The following is a 23414-nucleotide window of genomic DNA, read 5'->3' on the forward strand; positions in this document are numbered from 1 at the left end:
CAGTCATGTAAAGTCATGTGTATCTTAATTTGCGCAATAAGTGTTTTGTGCTGTTTGATGGGATCGGGCCTTGTCAATTTCTTGAAATTTGTTGACCAGATTTATTATCAATCCATTTTTCAGAAATTATCCAGATTTTTTATAAATAAACGTGTATTGTATTACCCGGTATTATTCGTATATTATTCGATTATTTTGTCAATCGGTCATTCGGCTATTCGGTCATTTGTCTAATCAATTATCTGTTTAACATTAATGACGGGAACAAAGTATCGACAGTCGATTTTGGCTAACATTTTGAATGTTTTTTCACTGCATCGATTGGTACTGTAGTGAAGTCAGGCATAACAAATTTACTAATAAAAAAAATAGTTCGATCTAATAACGCTTCTCTCAATTTGTGCATTTAACTGGTTCATGGAAACAATAATTTATTACAAATTTAGCAATGCGTGTTACAAATTACTTCATGTAAGTCACAGCGACACCTCAACCGACAACAACAAGTAGCGCTAAACAGGCTTAGAATAGGACATTCCAAACTAACACACTTCTTTTTAATCTCCTAAACTAGTCCTCCGCTATGCGATATATACAACTCCCAAATAACGATAAAATACAACCTCCTAAATAGTTCTAAGTACACAGAACTCTATGCTAAATACCAAATGCAACCAAACCTCCACGATAATCTTAATAGCAGGCAAATAAGACAAGTTATCTCATTCCTGAAAGTTTCAAGCCTCTACAGTAAACTCTAATACGAGGGTTGCCTTTAATATTTCAGGATTAGAGAACAAAAATAAATATTAATCATCGAAAATCACTTTATTGTTTTTCAAAATATTCCCCATGAAGATCTATACACTTTTGCATGCGTTTGAACCAATTGTCGAAGCACTTTTGCCACTCTGATTGAGGTATCTCCAAAACATGCATTCTGAATGCAGCAACCGCTTCTTCAGGTGCCGAAAAACGTTGACCTCTCAGTTTGTTTTTTACGTACGGGAATAAAAAGAAGTCATTCGGTGGCAAGTCAGGACTATACGGCGGATGACTCATCAAATCGATGTTTTGAGTGCTCAAAAATGCAGTTGTTTGAGCCGATGTGTGAGAGCTCGCATTGCCGTGGTGAAGAGTGATCCGTCTTCGGCGGTTGGTTTTCCTGATTTCTTGGAAGACAACTGGCAAACAAATGGTTGTGCACCACTCAGAATTGACTGTTCTGCGTTGTTCTAGTGGTACAGTTGCGACATGTCCAGTTTTTCCGAAAAAACAGGCGACCATTTGCTTGGAAGTGCTTCGTGCGCCAAAACATTTGTTGGATTTGGCTCATCTTGAAACACCCATACAGTCGACTGCTGTTTACTTTCAGGCTCATACCTGTAAATCCACGATTCATCACCTGTCACGATGTCATAGACGTGTTTCGAAGCACCGCAGTCGTATTTTTTGAGCATTTCCTTCGACCAATCGACACGAGCCTTTTTTTGAGCGATTGACAAATTATGTGGGATCCAACGCGAACAAATTTTTTTTGACAGTCAAATGTTTATGCAATATTGAATGTATGCTGGTCCCACTAATGCCTAAGGTTGTCTCAATCTCACGATAGGTCACATGACGATCTCACAATATCAGTTCGCGCACAGCATCAATGGTTTTCGGAACAACAACTTATTTTGGACGACCTTCACGAAATTCGTCTTGGAGTGAACTACAACCATGATTGAATTCACGATACCATCGATAAACACTGGTCCTTGATGGAGCTTCATCGCCAAAAATTGAATTAAGTTCATCCATGCACTGTTGCTGAGTTAATCCACGTCGAAAGTTGTGAAAAATAATCGCACGAAAATGTTCACGATTTAATTCCATTTTTGGGCCGAGATGAATCTTTTAAGTTACTGTAAACAACACAAATAGCGCTCGTATGTCAAAACGTTCTGAGTACGTATAACCTCAAAAATGTCCAACTTTACGATGGAGCTGTCAGTTGCCAGATTGCAACACTAGGGTTGCCAAATCCCGAAACATAAAAGGCAACCTTCGTATCCCCAATTAAAAGTCCTCGCTAATAACCGCAAGTGTAGTTAATGCGACGTAAAATATGAGCGAAGAAAAAAATATAAGTCAACCAGAAAATATTCGGTTTCCAGGTAACGTGAGTTTCTGTTTTTCGTCGCCAGGAGCGCCACTATCGCCTACAGAAACTGCGCCATCGCTCCCGTTAGATCGAATGCAACTCGGCAGCCAGTGGTCAATTATTTGTTTTTTAAACTAATTAATTCAAATGTTGCGACTCGACGCTAACTAAATATCGAAGATAACGTGATCGGAAACATGATGGTTCAAACTCTGACGAAGCTCCGACGCTGTAATAGAATATAGGTGAGTTGAACCCTTTGCGGATGAGTGTTGGCAAATAGCCGCCCAAGCGTTTTTACCGTTGCGGACGGATGCCGGCATATAGCAGCCCAAATTCTCGCGCTGCTGCTGGCGTACGTCTGTCATCCTAAACGATAAGATACGCATGGGGATACTAGCCTAAGAAGTCAAGTCGCCTCTCAATGAAATTATAGACTTTCAGCAATGAAGTCTTATCTCAAAGGGTTAAAGTAATGCTTCATTTATGAGACATTTCTTTTTTATTATGAGACATTTATAGATTGCTTCGTATAATTAATATTTCGAAGTTAATAAATCATTTTAACATGATAAATTGTATGCTTCGGATATTGTGTTCGATTTTGCCCAACCGGAATTAGATGTGGGAAATCTTTTATGCTTATAACGCGTTCAGTCATTTCTAAAGACTTGAGGCGCAACCCTTTGAAGTTGCGGCAAATCACAAGCCGCCATTTTTTGCCTCTTGTAGTTTTCACGCCAAATCGTAGGATCAAGATCGCAGGCTTTTTAGAATTTAAAAATGTTTAGTCGATTTCATGGATTTGTCATTGTTTAGATATATACAGGGTGTACCAAAATTATACGTATTCCGGGAAATGAGGGGTTCCTGATGCCATTTCATTTGTGAGGGCAGCACTGTCTTACCACTAAATTGCCAGCCAATCAGAGCAAAGAAATTTTCATGTGAACCCTCGCTAACGAATCGAACTGCGGCTTGAAGGTCTTCAGGTGTTACGGTCAGGATTGTTTGATGTAGGGAATTCGGTGTGGTTCGAATGCCCGTGGTGCGCTGGACCGCTCTGCTCGTGAAAGGTTGTAGAGAGATGTACAAATTCTGATAACTTTAAGCAAAAGGTACTTTATTTGATGTACTTTCTTTGACTGTTGAATTAAATCTGAGGTTTTCGGAGGAGTTCTGCATTTTCTTCCAGCTTCTTTTCCATCATTTCTTATTAGCTTCTTAGCCAATAGGAAAATTAGCTGGGCGCTGATGCATTTGCTGAACGTTGATTTGTCGGACGGTCCGTTTTCCGGTTGCAACTCGAAGGTAGTTGGTGGTTCGACGGTGCGCATGGGTAAAAAGCCCGCCGAAACGAATGGTGTGGGGGTGTGCCGTGCGCGAAGATTTCGGCTGGAGGACTGAGTGAGAGAGAAAGAGGTTAGAAAGGGTTCCGAGAAGTCCTTGTCTAAAGATTTACGACATCCTGTACTTGAGAGATCCGGGTTTGTATTGTGATTCGTCTAGTTCGTGTGAAATTAGAGAGGATGTTAAGAGAGGCTACGTGACTTTCTCTAGATCCCTCGATTAGTCTCGCTAAATAAAGAAAAGGCTCAACGAAGAATTTCGTGAGAACTCTCTCATTATCTAAATTCGTATTTATATTCGAATTTCCCTCTTGTCGCCATTAATTGAAAGCGTATAATTTAGTAGCGCGGTCGTAATATAAACTAGTGGCTATGTTCACGTCGTTCATAAAACGTGATAACGTAACACAGGAGTTGAATTCATTATTGTACATATGAATATGATATCTTGTAAGAGAGCTTTGGTACAAAAACAAACATAATCATATGTACTTATTTACGCATGATTTCACATCTCTGTGGTTTACGAAAGAGAATTACGATTACAAGTGTATTAGTGTGACAGCATGCACTTAAATATACGATACGTCAAGTCATATATGAAACGTAACAGTGAGAATATTTTGTCGAGTGTGCAACTAAATAATTATTTTAATAATGGAAACAGTTCGACCTTGTGGTTGTAAAGGAATAAGATCTTGCCTTTTTTGTGAAAAAGAATATAACATAACGAAATCGGATCTGAAACTTCAATTAGAGGTTAGGATTTCTTAAAAATTACATACTATACTTTTTGTATTTAATATATTATAAGAAATTTGTTACTTATACGGAGCTTTAGTTTTAATTTATTATTTGTGCTCTTCGATGTTTTATAAAATATTCAATGTACTTGTAGTACAATTTATGTGGTAATTTATAGGTTATGTCAGGTTACATTAATTTTAATAATAAATTCCTGAAATTGTTTAAGTAGTGCAAGAATGTATTAGATGATATTCTCTGTCCCTAGTATTTGAAGTATTATCAAATAACATTGTATAAAGAACACACTTTTTTTTGTTAGGAAGGTTTTTATAATGTTTACTAGTTATTTTAAACTTTTCAATTCTGATTTTGCTCATATTAAACAATATAAAAGTATGCATGCTTATTTTATTAGGTGAATACTTGTTATAGTGATAAAATAAGTTTATAACTCAACATCGATTTTAAAATTCATGTGTAATTCAATAATTACAAAATAAATTCTAAAAACAGAAATTATATTATATTACTATTAATAATTTTCGTAACACCATAAAATTTTTTAACTTATTGAACAATATAATTATATCTCAACTGTCTTCAATAACTGTAGGAATATTGTAAATAGATTTATTTTTTTTTGTCAACTTTTTTGATGCATTCATGTTCTTATATAAATAAATGTATTAATTCAGTCTATATATGTGTCAAGAGTATAATAATCCATAATATCTATTCTATCTTATTGTAGAAATGGTCTTCCTATGTCTACTGTTTACATTGTGATAAAGCATGGCCAGGCTGGAATGTTGATCTTTATAAAAATCACCCAAATCATCAGGGTAATCCTATAGAATTTCCTGGAGTTTATATAAAGGTAATTACTTAAAATTAGTAGAACTAGTTCCAGATACTTTCAATTACTATTTATTAATTATTATATAGAGACATTGAGAAACATTAATAGAATGTAATTGTTAAAACAAAGGGAACTGAAAATTTGCACATAGAAACTCAAGTGTATGTCTTAGGTATTCTTCCAAGAAAAATTGACATTCATTAAAGTTGGTAAATTATTTCTTAAATTAATATAGGTACGCAATATATTGGTGTATAATATTAATACAATATCTACTGGTTATATTCTTTATTGACTCTATCAATTACTTATATAATAATTTTTAATTAAAGCCTTAAGTTAATAATCACACTATTTGAAAAGACATATTCTATAGTAAAGTTAGAAAACTATAGAAATCAATCTATACACTAATAATAGAGAAACTCATTCATGGACATATAATATATACAATTATTCAAATATGTAAAGCCTGAAAAATGTTAAAGTTGTATTTTTCTTTTCTAATATGTAGTTGAATTTCTTAAATAACCAAGAAATTGCTTTACTGATGAAAGCACTGAATGATATTCCTTGGGAAGCTTCACAAAGTGGAAGAAGGAAACAGGTATTTTCCATATAATTATTTTTGTATTGAGATTTTATAGAAGAACTGTTGAGATTTTTTGTACTATAAATACAGTCCTCAAAAAACTACATTTAAGTCAAAATACAAATGACTTCAAAATTAGATTACAAAGATATGAATAGAAGAGGACTTGAACAAATTCTAATGTCAATAACTAGCATATAATACTAAATTGACATTAAGTAAACAGAAAATCATGTAGTGAAATAATTTTATGGATTTAGAATTTTGGTCCAAAATGCAATTTTAAGAAGAAGAAGTTACGTTTGGGTTCCTTTAATGGTTTTCCCCATACTACTCAATTTGTGCAACAGAAATTCTTACAAGAGCCTATACTTAAGGATTTTCAAACAGTGGAACAATGTACTTTAGAATATGATCCATTACGAGGAGCTTCTATAGATCCACATATTGATGATTGTTGGATTTGGGGTGAAAGAATAGTTACTGTCAATGTAAAGGCTGATTCAGTTTTGACAATGACTCCTTACCTTGGTCCAGACACGAAATATAATTTGGAATGTGTTGCTGAGTATTCTACATCACTTGATAATGTAAAATCTGTTGAGATGAATGAAGACAAAGTTATTCACAACATAACTGTGAGATTACCAATGCCAGAAGGGTCTCTTATGGTTCTTTATGGTGCTGCAAGGTAATCAAATTTATCATATAACTACAGTAAAGATAGATTTCTTGCATGAAATTTTCATGATTTAGTCTGTATTTTAAAATAGTTATTTTTGTAGACTTAAATATAGAACATGTGTATTGTTAACATTCATTAATGTTTTTATTTTTTCATATTTTGTATATTTACATATAACACAAAATGTTAACAATAACTTAAAGGGATCTTTTCAAAGATATATTTCTGTGATGTGAAGTAATCACATTTTGTATCATTTATAACAACATATTAATAACGTAATAAATATTTATTTAATAATATCGAATTTACGAAAAATAATTTATAAAATTTGTGAGATAAAATATAATTGAAAAAAATATATTGTTTCATAGCCATTAATAAATAATTGTTACATTGTTAAAACGGATATTAAATTTTAGTATTTTTTGTAGGTACAAGTGGGAACATTGCGTTTTGAGGGAAGATGTAAAGTCTCGACGAATTTGTTTAGCTTATCGTGAACTTACACCTCCTTATCTACAAAATTTATTAGAGAATGAAGAAATAAAAACAATTTTACAAAGAGCATTAATTTTTCAATGAGATTGGATACAATTTTTACTAGTAAAGAATGCAATTTCAAAAGATCAAAAATTATTTAATCACACATTTTATTGTATAATCTAGAAACATAATTGATTTTATTACGCATATCCTCTACGTGTTAAAAGATATTATCAGAAGAACAAGAACGGAAAAGCATTAATATACAAGGAAAGAAAGTGCAACAGTTGACGATTTGTTATGTTGAAAATGTACCTGGGCTTAAGGTAAGTATTTTAAAAATGTAGATCTGTATAGGAATGTTATTCCTACTAAAAAATTTGAAATAATTCAAATGTGCCCATTTTGAAATTACAATTTATAATTATACAATTGTAAAGAGTTCTTTTTAGCATCTGTTTTGGTAGTTACAATTTATTCCTCTTTTTTTTCTTTTCTTAATTATTGTATTTAATAATAGAAAAAAAGCGTGTAACACAAGTTTTTCATGTTACTACTTTTTTTTTAGGTTTCTTTATAATATGATTCACTTTAAGATGACTTTTACTCTATTATCTGATTTATCTAGTTCGCATTTATTATAGTATAACATATTAATAACTGAAATTTATATTATTTAAACTTAAATGTAAAAAATCAATTTTTCAACGTTTATTATTTGAATAAATGGAGGGCTTAGAAAGAACCGGATAATGCTGATATACTTCTGGAATTTAAATATATGACATAATAGGAGATTTATGACAAATGATTAAATAAAAAAAATATTCAATAAAAAATCTATAAAGAGAAGGAAAATACTAGGCGGCATTTTTTGTAGGTTCTGGGTACATATAAACGACAGGAAAAGCTGTTAAAGGATCTGATTTGCCCAATGGTTCGTAGCCATTAACCAAACTTTCTCGGAGTTCCCATCTACGACGCTCTCTTTCAGTTTTCTGTTTCCTAATTGCTTTACCTAATATGCAGGCAAACATTATCCCAGTGAACTGAAAATAATAACATACATTTCATGTTTACATACAAACAAGTAAAAATACAGAACGTGTAAAAGAAAAGATTTTTCTTTTCATTTTTGAACTCTTCATTGGTAAAGTTAATTAGTCTCAAGTTCATCTTCCAAAATCTTATTAGGATTCAATTTTTTATGCAACAAAAAGAAAAAATGTACATGTATTTACCTGAATGAGAGCGATGGCTACAGCACCAGTGCCAATGTAAAGTACACTTCTATGAATGAGAATCGAAAGATTTGAAGCACATCCCGTTTTATAGACCTCACATCCATTGTCATAATCACATGCTATATTCTCACCATATGTAACACGACAAGATTCTGGTATCTCTGTCATAATTTTTTCCCAATCATGATAGTTATTATATCCGCAACAATAAAGCTATAATTATCAGAAATATATATTATTATTATTTAATGATTTTATGATTCTGGATAGTGTTCATAAAAACTTAGTGCAATAAATATTTGCACATTTTAAGAGCCTTATACAAACGTTAAAAATTTACTTTATAATAGAATGTTACATATACATTACCCTTGACTGCAAAAAGTCAATAGCTTTTCTAGCTTCTGGATCTGTTGGATATTGTTGCATAGTATCATTGATATTTTTAACTAAGACACCCTTTATGTCATCCTGAAGAGCATAAGCTGTAATTGCAGCAGCTAATTCTAATATGAGAACTACGGAGAGTGAAACTGCAAACTATGAAGATATGTACCATTAGCAAATTTGTTTACATTATGCAGACCATATAAAAGTATAGTATAAACAATAGTAAAAAATGATAGGAAATTGATTAAAGTGAAGTTAAAAAGGAATATTTAAATGAAATATGCCAATTATTAAAGTAAACCATAGGATACTTACTATAAGGACCATGCAGGTACTTTCTTTAAGAGCTCCAAAACATCCTAGGAATGCGATTACAAACACAAGGATGCCTACTATGATCAAAAGAGTTGCTGGAGATATGTATTTTGGGTCAAGAAACTTTGAGAAGTCGTCATTAACTGCATAAATGGTTGTTCCAACAGATATTATCATAATACCTGTTAACTGCAATAATAAAAAAGACATTATAGGATTTTGAATTAAACATGTACATAAATTATATTAAATATATTCAGTGATCAGTATACACATATTTAGTAATTTGTATAAGTCTTGTAATACAATTATATCTTATATTCTAAATGTCAATGTTTATATTATTTGAGAGAAGATAATCATTTTTTAATTGATTTATATAGACTACATCATAAGTTAACTATTGTGCCAAGTTTCCTGTTATGTTTCATTACTAAACTCAATTAGTTTCAAATATTTGCTATTGTTACTTGATCTTTTTTAATGCTGTCTAACTACAATTGCTGAAATGATACTATCTAAAATATCGAATTTTTCATTCCATATGAATATCTGTAGAAGCAAGACGACAATGCTTTGATACCAATGCTATAAAAGTTACGTTTCTGTCTGATATGGTGTAACAAGACATTCATTTTCATAAGATGATTCTCTTTTTTGCCATCAATCAGAAAAAAGTAAGAATTATCAATTTATTGTCAAAGTATATTCCACTTTGTTTCTATTATCTGATTAGTCTAGTTAATTGAACACATTGAACTAATTAACTGATACCATCATGTTGTTTTCACTACTTTTAAATTCGGGAATCTTGCAGTTCATGGATATTCATGCTAGTTTCCATTTGTATGGATTATTTTATTTGTAACAGAATACTTTAATTAATATAAACGTCATCTTATAATCTATTTGTAATTGCAACAAATGTACAGTTTAATGGTTGAAGATTTTTCTATTAGAATTATATGCCATTTGTATTCTATTGAAGCTTTTCATTGTTATCATCCCACATTAATAATATCCTGTAGGTAATTTTACTTCAGAGTCATTCTACTTGTGTAATACAAATTTTTATTTATCTCAACATTTATTTTTTGCAAAATAGTTCATTGACAATGTGACTTTGTTCAATAGACTTTCAGTATCATTATAATATTTTATTCTTAATTACATCCAAAGCTTATATAACATTTTTTTTGCATTGAGATATATTTAAGTTGTGGGGTTTTGATTAGTTCAATGAGATAAGTTAGGTAAGGGCCATAGTTTATTAATGGACAGTTCCATTAATTAAAATGATTGTCATATACGTTTTTAATGATCCATAAAAATAGTGCAATTGTGTTCTAGTGGTAGTGTTAATAAATATTACTTTAAACATTAAGAATAATCATTTCACGTAGAACTGGTAACATTATAACGTTATACTAGAATACAATCACTTCGTTAACGTTCAAGGCTGCTTGAAAGTCATATAACTCGGACATTTTTCAACTCATTTTAATACCCGCCGTAAGATAATATGCAAGAAAAATGATACCGCCTTGAAAAAACGACGCCGGCCTTAAAAACTTTGAATAACATTAATTTAAAAAATGTTTATACGTTCTTCGTTAAGTAACTCTAATTATTAATCATTTTTATTTACAATTAAGGTGCCCGCCAATTTTTTTGAGAACATAGAAAACAAATTTTTTTGTCAGTTAAAAGTTCAGGTGACAGTTCCGTTGAGTTGGTATATTTATGTTACTAATCAGTACGAATTATTCGTGATAATCAACAATTATGACATTCATGCTAATTGCATGTTTTGTACAGTATCGGCGAGATACCCAAGAAATTATGCACGCTTTAAATTACGAGTAATCCCAAGCTGTTAGACATGAGTTATGACTTTAACTATTTTTGCTTTGTATATCATTTTATATAATATTTGCTTTGTAATAATAAGAAATATGTACTTGTTTAGTTTCTCGTGATTTTTATTAAAATATATTTATATGTAACATAGTAAACGTGCAATATACAAACCAAAGATTGGAATAGGCTATGATCTCGATGTAATAAAATTAATAAGTAAATAATAAAATTAGCCAAAATTATCGACTCAAAAACAGGAGCCTCAACATGCGCTTTTAATAATCATGCATGTAACATAAATAATGGGATGTTAACAAAAAATGACATTATTATATATAAATAATATCAATCTCTTATTATTAAATTTAAAATTTGAATATATATTGAATATATATTCGTGAAGATATAAATAAATTATATTATTAAAATAATAAAGTACATATACGAAATTACACTGTTGTAATGATGAAAGTATATTATAATATGCGAAAGTTGCAGAGATAATTATATAGATACTAATTATTAATAGAAATAAAATATTTATATTAAGTTTAGTTATTATTTAATCTATATATAATACACATAGCGTAATCATTTTTTCATATATCCTTCCATATAAACAGAACGGAAGTCATGTGACAGCATTACTTTTTGCTATTTTTGTCGAGCATATTGAAGATGACCTGTTGCAACATTTTATCACGGTTAATGTCAACGATTCTGATATTTTACTTGCAAAATTAATATTAATTATCGACGTCCATCGTGACCCATCTGTTGAAGGTCCATTACTGACAAGAAAGAATTTATTTATTCTTATTATTAATTACTTACTTTTATTATTACTTTATTATTATCTATTTTTTATTATAATTAATTACTTATTTTAGAAAGAAGGAAATGCTGGTGTTTAGAATAGATTTCTTTAAAATAGGCTTGGCTGTCAATGTGATAAAGCAATTGAAATATATGAAACAATGGGATATGCTGATAAAAAATGCAACATGAAGATACCGAGTTAATATTATCGATCAATTGAAATATCGGATAACCTAGCAGCCGTAAATTGATCGTTCCAATGATTAGTAGTAAGATTGAAACTTAGATTCTGTTACCTTGTTGAAAACACGTTTACCAAAGTGTATTATATAAGCAAATAGTACATGTTCGATCAACAAGAAATATACTTGAATTAATAGAAATAATTTCCGTTAGAGCTTCTTTATTATTAACAATTTATTACGAGAACAAAAGTTCTCTTTATCGTATGCCAACGTTTCATCTAAGGATTACACATTGTTAATAAAAAAAAGAGAGAATGTTGTTTCAGTTTAAAAGGTGTAGAATATTTCACAGTGAATTTGTGGTTTCTGTTTCTTAGAATTGACGTAAACAATTTTTATCTTTCATAAACTTCCAAAATCCAGTAATAATACGTAATCTAATAATAATAATAAGTTTTGCAATGATATCAAATAATTTTCACTATGATAGTGATGTGTGGAAAATTTGGAAGCAATTGGGCAATGGAATCTCACGCAGTATTAGCGATAATGTCTAAATATTTTAATGACTTCATGTCATTTTTCGCAATGTTAACTATGATTATTTGTCTTGATTCGATTAACACACGAGATGATTTAGAAGTGATAATATATCGCCTAATATATATGGGTGTAATTTATCAACCACTATCGTTGTTGAAAATGTGAAAATAGTCTTCAAAGTAGGAAAACTATATTTTCGGAGTTGTTTTCGCTTTTTTCAACCTTGGTCATAACCAAAAAGAAGAATATATGTCAAATATTTTGTGGAGAACTACCTTTCACAGAAATTTTATCAAAATGGATTATATTTTGCGAACCATCATATATTCCATCAAAGAAGAGTGGAATAATTACCAAAATAAATGCAATGACGATCAAAGTTCGAATACCAATGACGAAACAGTGTGTATGAACTAATCAATTTCTGAGAATTCGCTTCAGACATATTTATCTTATCCAAACGCAATATATTACTATTAAGAACAATACTTTTTGTGAGTCACTGACATACTGCTTTCAAATTATGAATAACTTGAAAATTTTCTGAAAACATATTATTTCGGAATTAACCCCTTGTCGTACTTTGACGAGTTTGACTCGTGATTATGATTTCTAACAATAACCAGTTAAGTATGTACGTTATTTCGTCTTTTTAAGTCGGAATAAAATTCTGCCTTTCCGCCACTAATATTTAAGCGCATAAATATTAATTTTATTTCTCCTCCAAGAAATTATTCCAATCGAAAATTATTTAATCGTTGTGACTGAGAAGGTAAAAGTACTGCAAAGGGTTAAGTTCTCGCAGGTTTTCGAAATATCGCGATGCGCATCGCTCGAATGTTGGACGAACGCGAACGCGACGTTTCATCGTTTCGTGTGCGACACGATCCGATGATTCGTCGATTGGTTTTTCGCAAACGGCACGGAGATAGGAAATAATGAACGCGCGGGCAAAAAAAAAGTGAAGAAGCAGAGACATCGACGGAGTTGCGGCGTTGCAAACTGTAATAATCTGCACGGTAATAATTCATCGGGTCGACCTCGCCCAGCCGATATCGATCCTGCTGGCCGTTTGAACAATACTGTGGAGCTCTATGATCCACGTCCATATCGAGGGTTGACCTAACTTGTTGAATCTCAGGGCCGAGTATGGTTATTCTCGTTACCTTTCCTCTTCGGCCGGCAGGAAAAATCGACGTCGCTGCGGTTATCGTCGCCATCGGCCTCGACCGCATTTATTGTTCTCCTTTTCTCGGCTACGACTTGATTAATATGATCCACGTACACATAGTATTTCATATAGAACCGACAAGAAACAAATGTGTTCGTAGAACATAGGCTTTGTGAAATGAGCGAACGACGCGATCGTTCGTAGGTAAATGGCAGAAAGTGCGATGTATACGTGGCGAAAACAACCCTTTGGAAGTACCTATAGATTTGAACATCTTTCGAAACGAAAAAACTTTCTCTAAATTGGAATAATAGGGTATTGCAAAGAGTAATGATAATTGTGAAACAAATACCACTATCTATGTCAACCAAATATCTATCGATTTCATTATCAACTTTATATATTCTTTACTGAATCGCTTGATTATAATAAGTTATTTTTGTTTATAACTGTAGTGATAATATTCTTTATTCTTAACACGTTCATTGCTAATAGTTTTCTACTACGTCTTAAAAAATTGAGAAACCATTTTAGAAATTCCATTCCAAAAGCTGCAAATTTCTTAAAATATTATCCAAAGACAGCAACGATTTCATCCATGATCCAACATATTGTTCAAATTGATGTAACGTAACAATTGCTTATTATTTAAATTATTGTTTTATACTGTTGAATGATTATTTAAAGGCAAAATATGAAGCTTCTCTTGGACACGTTTCAGTCATTGAAAAGCTTGACAATAGTCTTCCGATAAGTAGAGTATTAAGATATGTCCATACTAAAAGATATTTCTAGTTTACTTCGGTCTCAAGGTAACATTTGCCGCTAGCAATAAGCTGCTCATAGAGAGGCGAGCTTATTCCGTGCTAGTAACAATAGTCGATGAAGATTTGTTTCTTGCACCTGCAGTTATCTATTGTTAATAATGAACCGCAGTTTTCGTACGAAATAAAATTTGTTCGCGTCAGTGATACGGAACAGGAGTTACAAATAAAAATGCACTTCTTCTCTCGATCGTTTCAATAAATTGAAAATTGTTCACCGACATTTTCGGTGTAAACGCGCAAACATCTGCAGTCTAGTTATTAGTAATAAAAACGGACAACGTACATTATGTGGGTGTATGAAACGTTAACGGTTAAATCATACTGTCTAATTGGAATGGACGACACTTTTGAAACTGCGTTTTTCAACTACGGATCTAACATGTCCGCTTCAACGTTTTTCGATCCTATTATACGGAAAGCTGGCAGAGATTGTAGACATTCATGTAGTCTGCGCTCTTCCATTAACTTGGTAATGAGATCATTATCCCACTTCGCTGTTCCAGACATTTTATCATACCATAGTCGACATTGATGTCGACTGCGATCATGTATAAGTTAGACGACGTAGTCGTAATCCAATACGAATACAACAAAAGTAGTAGTTTTCGTTGCTACGAGTTTCCGCGTGTGTCTTCTCTTACTTTGTATAGAGCTAACAGGTGTTTTGAGCAGGGCTATGAAATACCAATCCGTAAACGAAGCATCCCACTTATCAGTTGCTACTGCAATTAATTTGCAAAACGCTGAAATTCCCTTTGACTGTCGTGTCAGCTATACGGAGTCGTCAGCTTAGATTTTAATTTGAATTTTTAAGATAATTTATTTGCGTCTTTATAATTTTTTTTAGGATCCGAACTATGGAACGAAGTTAACTATTTCATTTTAATTTGATTATGTGAGATACTTTAAGTTTGTAAACATTTTTCATTCATTGGCGTGTCAAAAAAGGTTTTATCCTCATTCATCCCTCACTGCTGTAATCTAATTTCGTCTTTATCAACTTTTTTGGACAATATCCAATAAAAAACTCAATAATTCAATTATCTTAATGTGATAGTAGTTCAAGTTCTGAACAAGAGGCACTTCAAATAAAAAAGGCGAGAATTGATTCATATTTTTATAAAAGAAGGTACAACGCTGGAAATTTACAGTGTTGCAATCATAATTATAGACTCAAAGTAAATTTGACATTTTTATTGATATTTAAGCAAAAACAGAAAAAGATTGTATTCGTATATTTCCATATTCTATTATTTCTAAGATGGGAATATAGAAATATGCTGTTTTGTTAACTTTTTTTTAGATACCAGTAAAAATGTAAAAGTTGCAACGACATAATTATTTACTTATTGTAAGTTAATACATTAAAGCTTGTTCATCGCAAGTGATATTTTTTAAGCTGATAGCATTATGTATGTTATATCATTGCCATATAATCCAGCGAAATATTAGTTATGCTAAATATTCGAACTTTCTTTGGATTCGACTAGTTTCATGATTAATTTCTTCATGAAAAAATGAATTCTTTATTTAAAAATAGCTAATTTATCCGTCGCGTAAACAAACAAAGAAGTGAAAAGTACAAAAATAATCTTTAAGAGTTGCATAACGCTGGCTATATTCCAAGATTCTTTTTGTAAAAGATTGTACAAGAATTTTGGACATTGCGGGTAGTTTAGCCCCTTAAATGAGAACATTCGTGAACGGAAGAGTTGGCTACCCAAGGGAACGATCGCTGCGAAACATCGCAGAGGTAGCCCGCGCGCTTCGCCATTTAATGCCTAATACATAAGTTCGTGAAAACAAGAGATTGCACTTATAACGAACAACTCGGAAGTAATTTGATACCACTGTCAACGTGGTCATGTTAATTCATGCACTGAAAGCTTCAATGTTGCGACCGAACTTTACAAGGGGCATTTAATTCAACAAACTTGTTTACGCTTTTTCTACTCGAAGAGTACCAAAAACTCGGCCGTATTTGTTCATAAAATAGTAAACGACGCTTCAAGCCTTCTACATGCATAGTGTTTCGTGTTGATTCGATGCAGACCGCGTATTAAGTTTATACAACCTTTTTCATTATCACTTTATTAAAGCCTTCATCGGATTCTGCAAATAAGAAAACCGAATAAACGCTCTCCTAATGTTGAAAGTCAATTATCTGAGACGTCCGAAGTTACGTTCTAACATCTTCGTTTTAGCGTAATTTAGCGTAATACGTTTTTACTTATTATCATTTTATTGTTTTCGTTGGAACGCTATAAGAAATCGCGTTGTAGGGTCGCGTTATACGGCACTCTACCGTGTTCATTTTAGTCGCGTCCACCATTTTGGATACGTCCTTATCCTTGAATTTTGAAGGAATATCACGCTAAAGATAGCTTAGGCGAGCAATTACATGACTCGATGAATTAATAAGCATGCAGTATCTATTCTCTGAGTCCTTAATTACTACGTAATCACGATATCCTTTGATATCAAAATCTGGATAATTCGTTCTTCAATTCACAAAAATCAGGAATATAATCAAAGTGTTAATTCCTCGAGACTCAAAAACATTGTTCTTACTAAATGACGGACTTTTATGCGAAATAAAAATTGTCTGCGTCAGTTGCATGAAGTAAAAGCTAAATAGCAAATTTTGATTCATTCTTTAATCAGTTTAGTAGATTAAAAATAATACATTGACATTTCTAAATTCTTTTAACTTTTCTATTATTTGAAATAATAACTAACCAATTTTTCCATAAATTCATAAAACTCGTAGCCTAATTATTAATGTTTAAACGCGATTTTTGTTAGAATTGTCGCGGTTATGTCAGTACTCTTGCAGCAAGATCATGCGTTTGTTGTCGATCACCGTTTCCACATGGTCAGGGAAATAATCAGCGTTAGGTGTTAAAATTCTTTTGGTCCTCAACCTATTGCCGTGCCGTTTGCTTCATAGTTATAATAATTATAGTTGTCTATATTCGTAATTATCGTGTGTCTATATTTACTTAAATGTTTAAATACCGACGACAAGAAATCAGAATTTCATTCAGACTAAAAAGAATGGAATAACATTCATACTTAACTAATTATTTATAAAATATTAAGAGATTATTTAGTAGGTTGCGGATCTTTATGCAAAGCGAACATTATCCACATTAATTTCAACCTACAGACGCTACATACATATTTCTTCTTTATTATAATTAATTTATTCAGTTAAAAATAATGCAACAGTATTTCTAAATTCTCTAAATGTTTTTAATATTTTGTATTCGATTCACTCAATACTATCATAAACTGCATTAAACGAATTATAATATTATCGCTAATAATTAAGCGCAATTTTTATTAGAATTATTGAATCAATGTGATGGTTTGCTCGTGATGGAATCCATTTGTTATCGATTATTACTTTCGCAGGATCTGGGAAAGGGTAAAAAGTTACTCGTGACCGATTCGACGTCTGCAATCCATTTGCGACCGTTTGTAATGCTAATGAAGGGCGCGATGTCTAGACGGGATCTCTCTTGTATCCCGCAAGTCAACCATCTTCGCTTTCGCTTGGCCTCAAAATTGTCATTTCGAACTAATCGTCGGAATTCTATTGTCCTGTTTCATCCGTTTCTTACACCGTGACAATACCAATCGAAGAATCGGAATCCGACGATTTCATCGTACCCGAATATCAATATTTACACATTTTGGTAAGCAACTCTACTTTATCTGTATTTACTTTAATTGGCTGCACGATGAACCGTGAAAGTTTATCGAAGTTGGAAGTCAGGCAGTATCGTCTTCTGTGTAACATATTACGCAGCCAGATTGTTTATGTATATATCATTGTTTCCACACTTATGTCACGTTAAGCGTACTATGATTCTAAAAACGGTCTTTTGTAAGTAGAAATCAGCTCTTGAACGAATTTCGATATTGTCCTTTCCAGGAAAAGATTATTATAATATATTCTATGTATTATTAAAACCTCTTTGTTGAGACCAAAGTTAATCCTTTTATTAATATCAATATTAATAGTTAGTAATTACATATAGCTGCCACAAAATTAGAATATAGGGGGAGTGTTTGTAATTCAGGGATTGAAAACAGTTGAGACACGAAATTACATTATTGAAACGATTTCACGCGATAAAATGATGCAACTTTTGTTTCATACTGTCTACTGTTCTCAAGATGGAATTGAAATTTTTTCAAGGATGCATTCTTTACCTTTTTAAATAGTATATTAGCACAGGAACAAAGTATAGGTAATGCCCCTTGGTAGTTTTACAATATATTTCACGTAGAAATGTGTCCGAAATTTCACGAATGAAGAAAGACAATTGCATCTCGAAAATAATGATTAATTGTAGCGCAAAGTTTGTAAAACTAAAATTGAAATAAAAATCATTTTCTCGTATCCTTTTAAATCCCTGCGATTTGTCAATGCTTACTATATAAATTTCGCAAAATTTATTTATATCCATTTATTAAGTTACTTTTGCACAACAGATTCGTTTCTCCAATTTTGATTTTCATAGGTACTGTTCGATCATCCCCTATTCCACTTTTTTCGTTCACGCGAGTTTGCATCCACTTCTCATCGTACAATTATTCGTCTGTCTATTAACAAGAAACGGTTTTACAACACAGATAACCAGATAAACGATATTGTACAAACCGACCCACAAATTATAGTTAAACAACGATAATTCCATATATTATGACCTAATACTGGAATCATTTTCAAGGACGAACAAAGTTTTGTAAAATATTTAGTTAATATTAAATTGCAGATACGTTCACGTAACGTGTAGATTTTGAAAATGTAATAAAACGTATAAATGAACGAATTCTAATAGTAGCAGCTATTTTCAACATTTCTTTGGTTCTAATTAACCAAAGCAAAACAACTTGTGAATGTACTTTATGGTAATTCAATCTCTAGTTTAGGTTTCACATTTTAGATTGTAAAGCGTTCTATTATCTATACAGGCACGTTAATTTTGTGAACCTTCGTCCACGTTCTTCTAAATGTACCGATAATCCTATAATACTACCGGATGAAAGTCGTTCTAGCAAGTTTATCTACCAGTAAAGTTAATCTCTTCTATCGGGAACAAAGAAAATATGTACTATCAACAATCATGATTAGACTGTGGATCTTCGTAAAGATCTCAGTTTCAAGAAAGAAAGATAGATATTGCAAGCTGTGAGATCTTACGAAGATTTCAATTTTAAGAATAAAAAAAAATATCACATACCCAATTATTATTAACATTCTTTTAATCTAGAATTTTATTATAATTACTCCGCATATATTGTATGTGCTTTTTGACAAAACTGGCTAGATCAAATACCGAGCTAAGGCGTCATTAGAAATATTTTCGAAAAGACATTTTCATTGAACATTTACTTCCAGTTAAATTAGAGAATTTCCGCTTCGCATAAACATCCACATTTTTAATCACAATGAACGCTTTAAAGTTACATAAAAGTTCCTTCCGCATCCATAGACATTAACAAATTTTAAAATACCATACGGTAGCCACTCCTTTTCTATCCATGAATCAATTAAATACTGCAGTGATGCAATGATAAAAATAGTTCGTATGTTCGCGCTATGCGATACTACAGAGTGTCCCAAAAGTTACTAAAAGTCAGGCAGTGGGGAAGGAAATAGGTTCGTGAAGTCATTTGAAGTAACTTTTTACTTAGCGTAAATGCAATCGACTGCTTTGTTTACGAGTTATTAACAAAAAATACTGACCAATGAGAGGCGAGCTCTTGGAGGCTGTGCCAACGAGCAGACGAAGTTCAGTTCCGTTCATTGGCTCGGCCATTTCGAGCCAACTGATCTTGCCTCTTATTGGTCAGTGTTTATCGTTAATAACTCGTAAACAAAACCGCGGATTGCATTTGTGCCAAGGAAAAAGTTACTTCAAATGACTTCGAGAACCTATTTCCCACCTCAGTTCTCGATTTTGAGTACAACATATATGTATTATAACTCTGTATAATGTATATTAAATGCAACGAGCAGAATTGAACCTTCGGCATATGAGCATTCAATACACGCGTTCGTATACCGTGTACATTCTATGAGACAAACTCACGCGCCACCCTGTATACGCCAATTACTTGCATTTGTCATACCTGAAGTCATTCTCATTTCTGACTTTGGCTATGTATGCGTAACCGTGCACCTATTCTCGTGCCTCATTCTTTCGAGGCACACACTTTTATCGCTTAGTAAATACAGGCGTTTATCTGCCTCTTATCTACACATTTATCCGTTCAAATGAAACGTTTCACGAACCGTTGTAAATATATGTATTGCGACGTACCTGCGAACCGAGTGCTTGTAACGAGTCATTGTACTCGAACAACAATCGTTCGTTCGCACGTTTGTGTGTTGCACGACCTCGAGTCCGTATACACACGGCCACGTAAAATCGAAGGAACGTCGCAAACGTGGACGAACATACAGGGTGAGTTACATAAAAACCGGCCAACCGAACAGCTGGTGTTTTGCCGATAGAAAACAGTACATTAGGCGAAACTCGCTTGACTGCAACGTGTTCACTTAATCGAGAATTATTAACATCGAGTTGTATGTTCTTCCATGTTGAGCATGTTCTGCCTATTGTATTTTATTCTATAAAAATGTAGCCCGTTTTAGGCGGCTCACCGTGTATACACGTACAATAATGGCGGCAAATAAAAGATAGCGTAAGACACGAAAACTGAAGCTAGTGCAACTACAATGAAAAGATCGTATTTAGTGCGTTCTTGGTAAAGTCAAGTAGTTGCGATTTAATACAGTAAACAGATTAAACGATTCCAAAAATTTGTTTGTAGTAAATTTCTATTTCTCTTCTGTATTTTGCAATTAGTCCGGATAATGATTGTTTCGTTACTCCGAAATGGCGTCAACAAATTGATTGTTATGAATTTATTAAAAAAACACATAGTGAAGCATATATAATATGTTGTTTATGTTACAATATTGTTTTGTTTAGTGCATACAACGAAAAATGAAATATAAAAGGATAGAATTAATAATTTTGTTGACACAATACAAATTTCTATTCTACGTTAAGAAGATTTAGTACACCAAAGAATATGCATATTTGTATAACATGTTTCTTAACTTTTGCCTGTAAATTTATAGACTGTGGATTTTATAGATCGGTGGCAAAATTGATTAGCAGTCATTTAAAGTAATAAAAACGTTAAAAGAATTTAGATGTATCCGTGTCTTTTTAATCCGCTGTATTTATTTGAAAAAAGAGTTTTCTTTCTAGTTCGAGAATCTACATTCTAATAGTAAACAAGCATACTTCTATTGAATTGAATTGTAATTTGTAGCACGTGTAAAAGTGGCAAAACGCGAGCTCTATTTCTACAGTGATGAAAGGCGGAAATATAATGAATTAGTTGGAAGCTCATTGACGTATCGCCGGAGAAAAGCATTAACATATGCTTCGTTCGCATCGGTAGATCGAGCGCAGAGTTTTGCGATGTTAAATTGCCGCGTATCATTCCAAAAACTGAATACTAGCTGACAAAGGAGCGAAGCCAGACGTTAAGGAAGATTGTTTCGAAGACCGTAACTGGCGTTCGTGCAAACCAAAGCAGGAAAACGGCGCGGCTTCTTCTAACTCATGCCCGCCTCTTTCTTTCGAGCGCGCAAACGCGACGACTGTCTCTGTCATTATGTTTCATGACGAAAACCGCAATGTTGGAAGGAAACGTTTTTTCCGTAAAAAGTATCAACGTTGTTCGTTCGAATTCAACGAACGAAATTAAACGCACGTATGGTCGAGATTGTTACCAACGATCGGCAAATATAAAACGAATTGGACGTATTGAACTTTGATTATTGGTGATACGTAGGAAAAAGCGCTATCTTGATACAAGTATCGATCGACAAGGCTGTTGGTGACGTAATTTCAAGGAGAGGATCCGGCGATCTCGGGCGTAATAGAATTTCGCTGAATTCGTACGGATATGGGCGAGACGTTAGCGAAAAATTGGCTCGCGATTTAGCTGACAGGCACCGTTTCCGTCGAACTACGACCGAACGAATGTCCATTCGCGTGGTCGATTAAATCGACGGAATAACGTCCGATTGTAAAATTCAAAGCGGCACAATTTGTTCAAAGAGCGATAAAAAAAGATTAAAGATCACGGATTACAGACCACAAATAGCGAGTTGACTGCGCATAGCAGGTATTTGATACAGCGTAGCCCAACATCGAGGTGCGTGGCCGCCATTTTGGTGCACGTTCGCTGTGAATCCTCTTGCACGCAGGTGCACTACAGAACGATACTGCTCCTTCTCTCTCCCGTGCCACGAGGAAGAACCGACTGAACGCGGAAAACACCTAAACTCGATTCGATATATCGCATTATCTACTGATAAAGACGTTCACATTCCGGCGGCACACGTAACGCTGTTTAGTTGCCAGTTTTTACAATGGTTTTTGCGACACTTTTCGGCCTGTGCTCGAAATCGGGCGTTACCTTCTCGTGTAACGCGGTTTCGTCAACAATACACGACTTCAGATCCGTCTTGTTACAAGATTTGACAGTTTGACTCGGCTCTCTTGAAATCGTTCATGTTCAAATATGAACAGACATATTTGAATATTATATATCCAAGACAAAGCAATTATTTTTTTAATGTTTGTCGCGACAGTACCAATCATGCTCTGTCGAATCAAATTTGAATCGATATCTTATCTATATGCTTTTCATTCAAATGCAACAAATAATCCCTCGATAACTGACAGGGTTGCGATACGCGTGTAACATTTGAAACAAACCGATGTTTTCAATTTGTGTACTTCATGTAAACATACATAATTATTAGAACTATTAGGAAATAAATCGTGGTTGATATCATAGGCCATATTCGAATTTTACCAATTAATTCCTTCGCCTATTTTCAACAATTCCGATCGAATCGCATCAAAATCCTTGCAATTTATTTTCTGAAATTAATAATATAATTGTATAAGAAACGGGACAGCCAAACATATTTCTTAAATCCTCATGAAAGCCATTAAAACTGTTTTTAGCAAAGTGATCAGACGACGTGTATTAATATTTTAATTTAAAAATTACTCGACTGATTTTTATAATGGTAATAAAATGAATTGGGAGAAATATATGTGAAGTATAATTATATTTTACT

General features: G+C 32.9%; 3 protein-coding genes across 3 annotated transcripts; 1 reads left to right on the forward strand and 2 right to left on the reverse strand.

Moving 5' to 3' along the window:
- Positions 1–828: 828 nt before the first annotated feature.
- LOC144468448 (histone-lysine N-methyltransferase SETMAR-like) lies at positions 829–1287 on the reverse strand. The gene has a single exon (XM_078177913.1). It carries the CDS (start codon positions 1285–1287, stop codon positions 829–831), a length of 459 nt encoding a protein of 152 aa, XP_078034039.1.
- Positions 1288–3891: 2604 nt separating this feature from the next.
- Positions 3892–6966, forward strand: LOC144468562 (alpha-ketoglutarate-dependent dioxygenase alkB homolog 4). The gene is made up of 5 exons (XM_078178126.1): positions 3892–4257; positions 4997–5122; positions 5619–5711; positions 5957–6387; positions 6816–6966. The coding sequence occupies exons 1-5, from the start codon at positions 4156–4158 to the stop codon at positions 6964–6966; spliced, it is 903 nt and encodes a 300-aa protein (XP_078034252.1). The 5' UTR covers positions 3892–4155.
- A 34-nt stretch (positions 6967–7000) lies between these two features.
- LOC144468563 (CD63 antigen) lies at positions 7001–22606 on the reverse strand. The gene is made up of 5 exons (XM_078178127.1): positions 22418–22606; positions 8817–9005; positions 8481–8651; positions 8109–8324; positions 7001–7916 (listed from the first exon to the last, which is right to left on the reverse strand). The coding sequence occupies exons 1-5, from the start codon at positions 22490–22492 to the stop codon at positions 7728–7730; spliced, it is 840 nt and encodes a 279-aa protein (XP_078034253.1). The 5' UTR covers positions 22493–22606; the 3' UTR covers positions 7001–7727.
- Between the last annotated feature and the right edge of the window lie 808 nt (positions 22607–23414).

This window comes from Augochlora pura, chromosome 4 (genome assembly GCF_028453695.1).
Source record: "Augochlora pura isolate Apur16 chromosome 4, APUR_v2.2.1, whole genome shotgun sequence".
NCBI lineage: Eukaryota > Metazoa > Arthropoda > Insecta > Hymenoptera > Halictidae > Augochlora > Augochlora pura.

Bases quoted from the DNA above. Each gene is read 5' to 3' on its own strand.
- LOC144468448 (XM_078177913.1), bottom strand. From the start codon at position 1,287: ATGGTCGCCTGTTTTTTCGGAAAAACTGGACATGTCGCAACTGTACCA.
- LOC144468562 (XM_078178126.1), top strand. From the start codon at position 4,156: ATGGAAACAGTTCGACCTTGTGGTTGTAAAGGAATAAGATCTTGCCTT. The intron at 5,712-5,956 runs GTATTTTCCATA...TTATGGATTTAG, and splicing joins AAAGTGGAAGAAGGAAACAG to AATTTTGGTCCAAAATGCAA. The intron at 6,388-6,815 runs GTAATCAAATTT...TATTTTTTGTAG, and splicing joins GTTCTTTATGGTGCTGCAAG to GTACAAGTGGGAACATTGCG.
- LOC144468563 (XM_078178127.1), bottom strand. From the start codon at position 22,492: ATGGCGGCCACGCACCTCGATGTTGGGCTACGCTGTATCAAATACCTG. The intron at 9,006-22,417 runs GTCTGTAATCCG...TTATTATTGCAG, and splicing joins CAGTCAACTCGCTATTTGTG to TTAACAGGTATTATGATAAT. The intron at 7,917-8,108 runs GTAAATACATGT...TATTATTTTCAG, and splicing joins TAGCCATCGCTCTCATTCAG to TTCACTGGGATAATGTTTGC.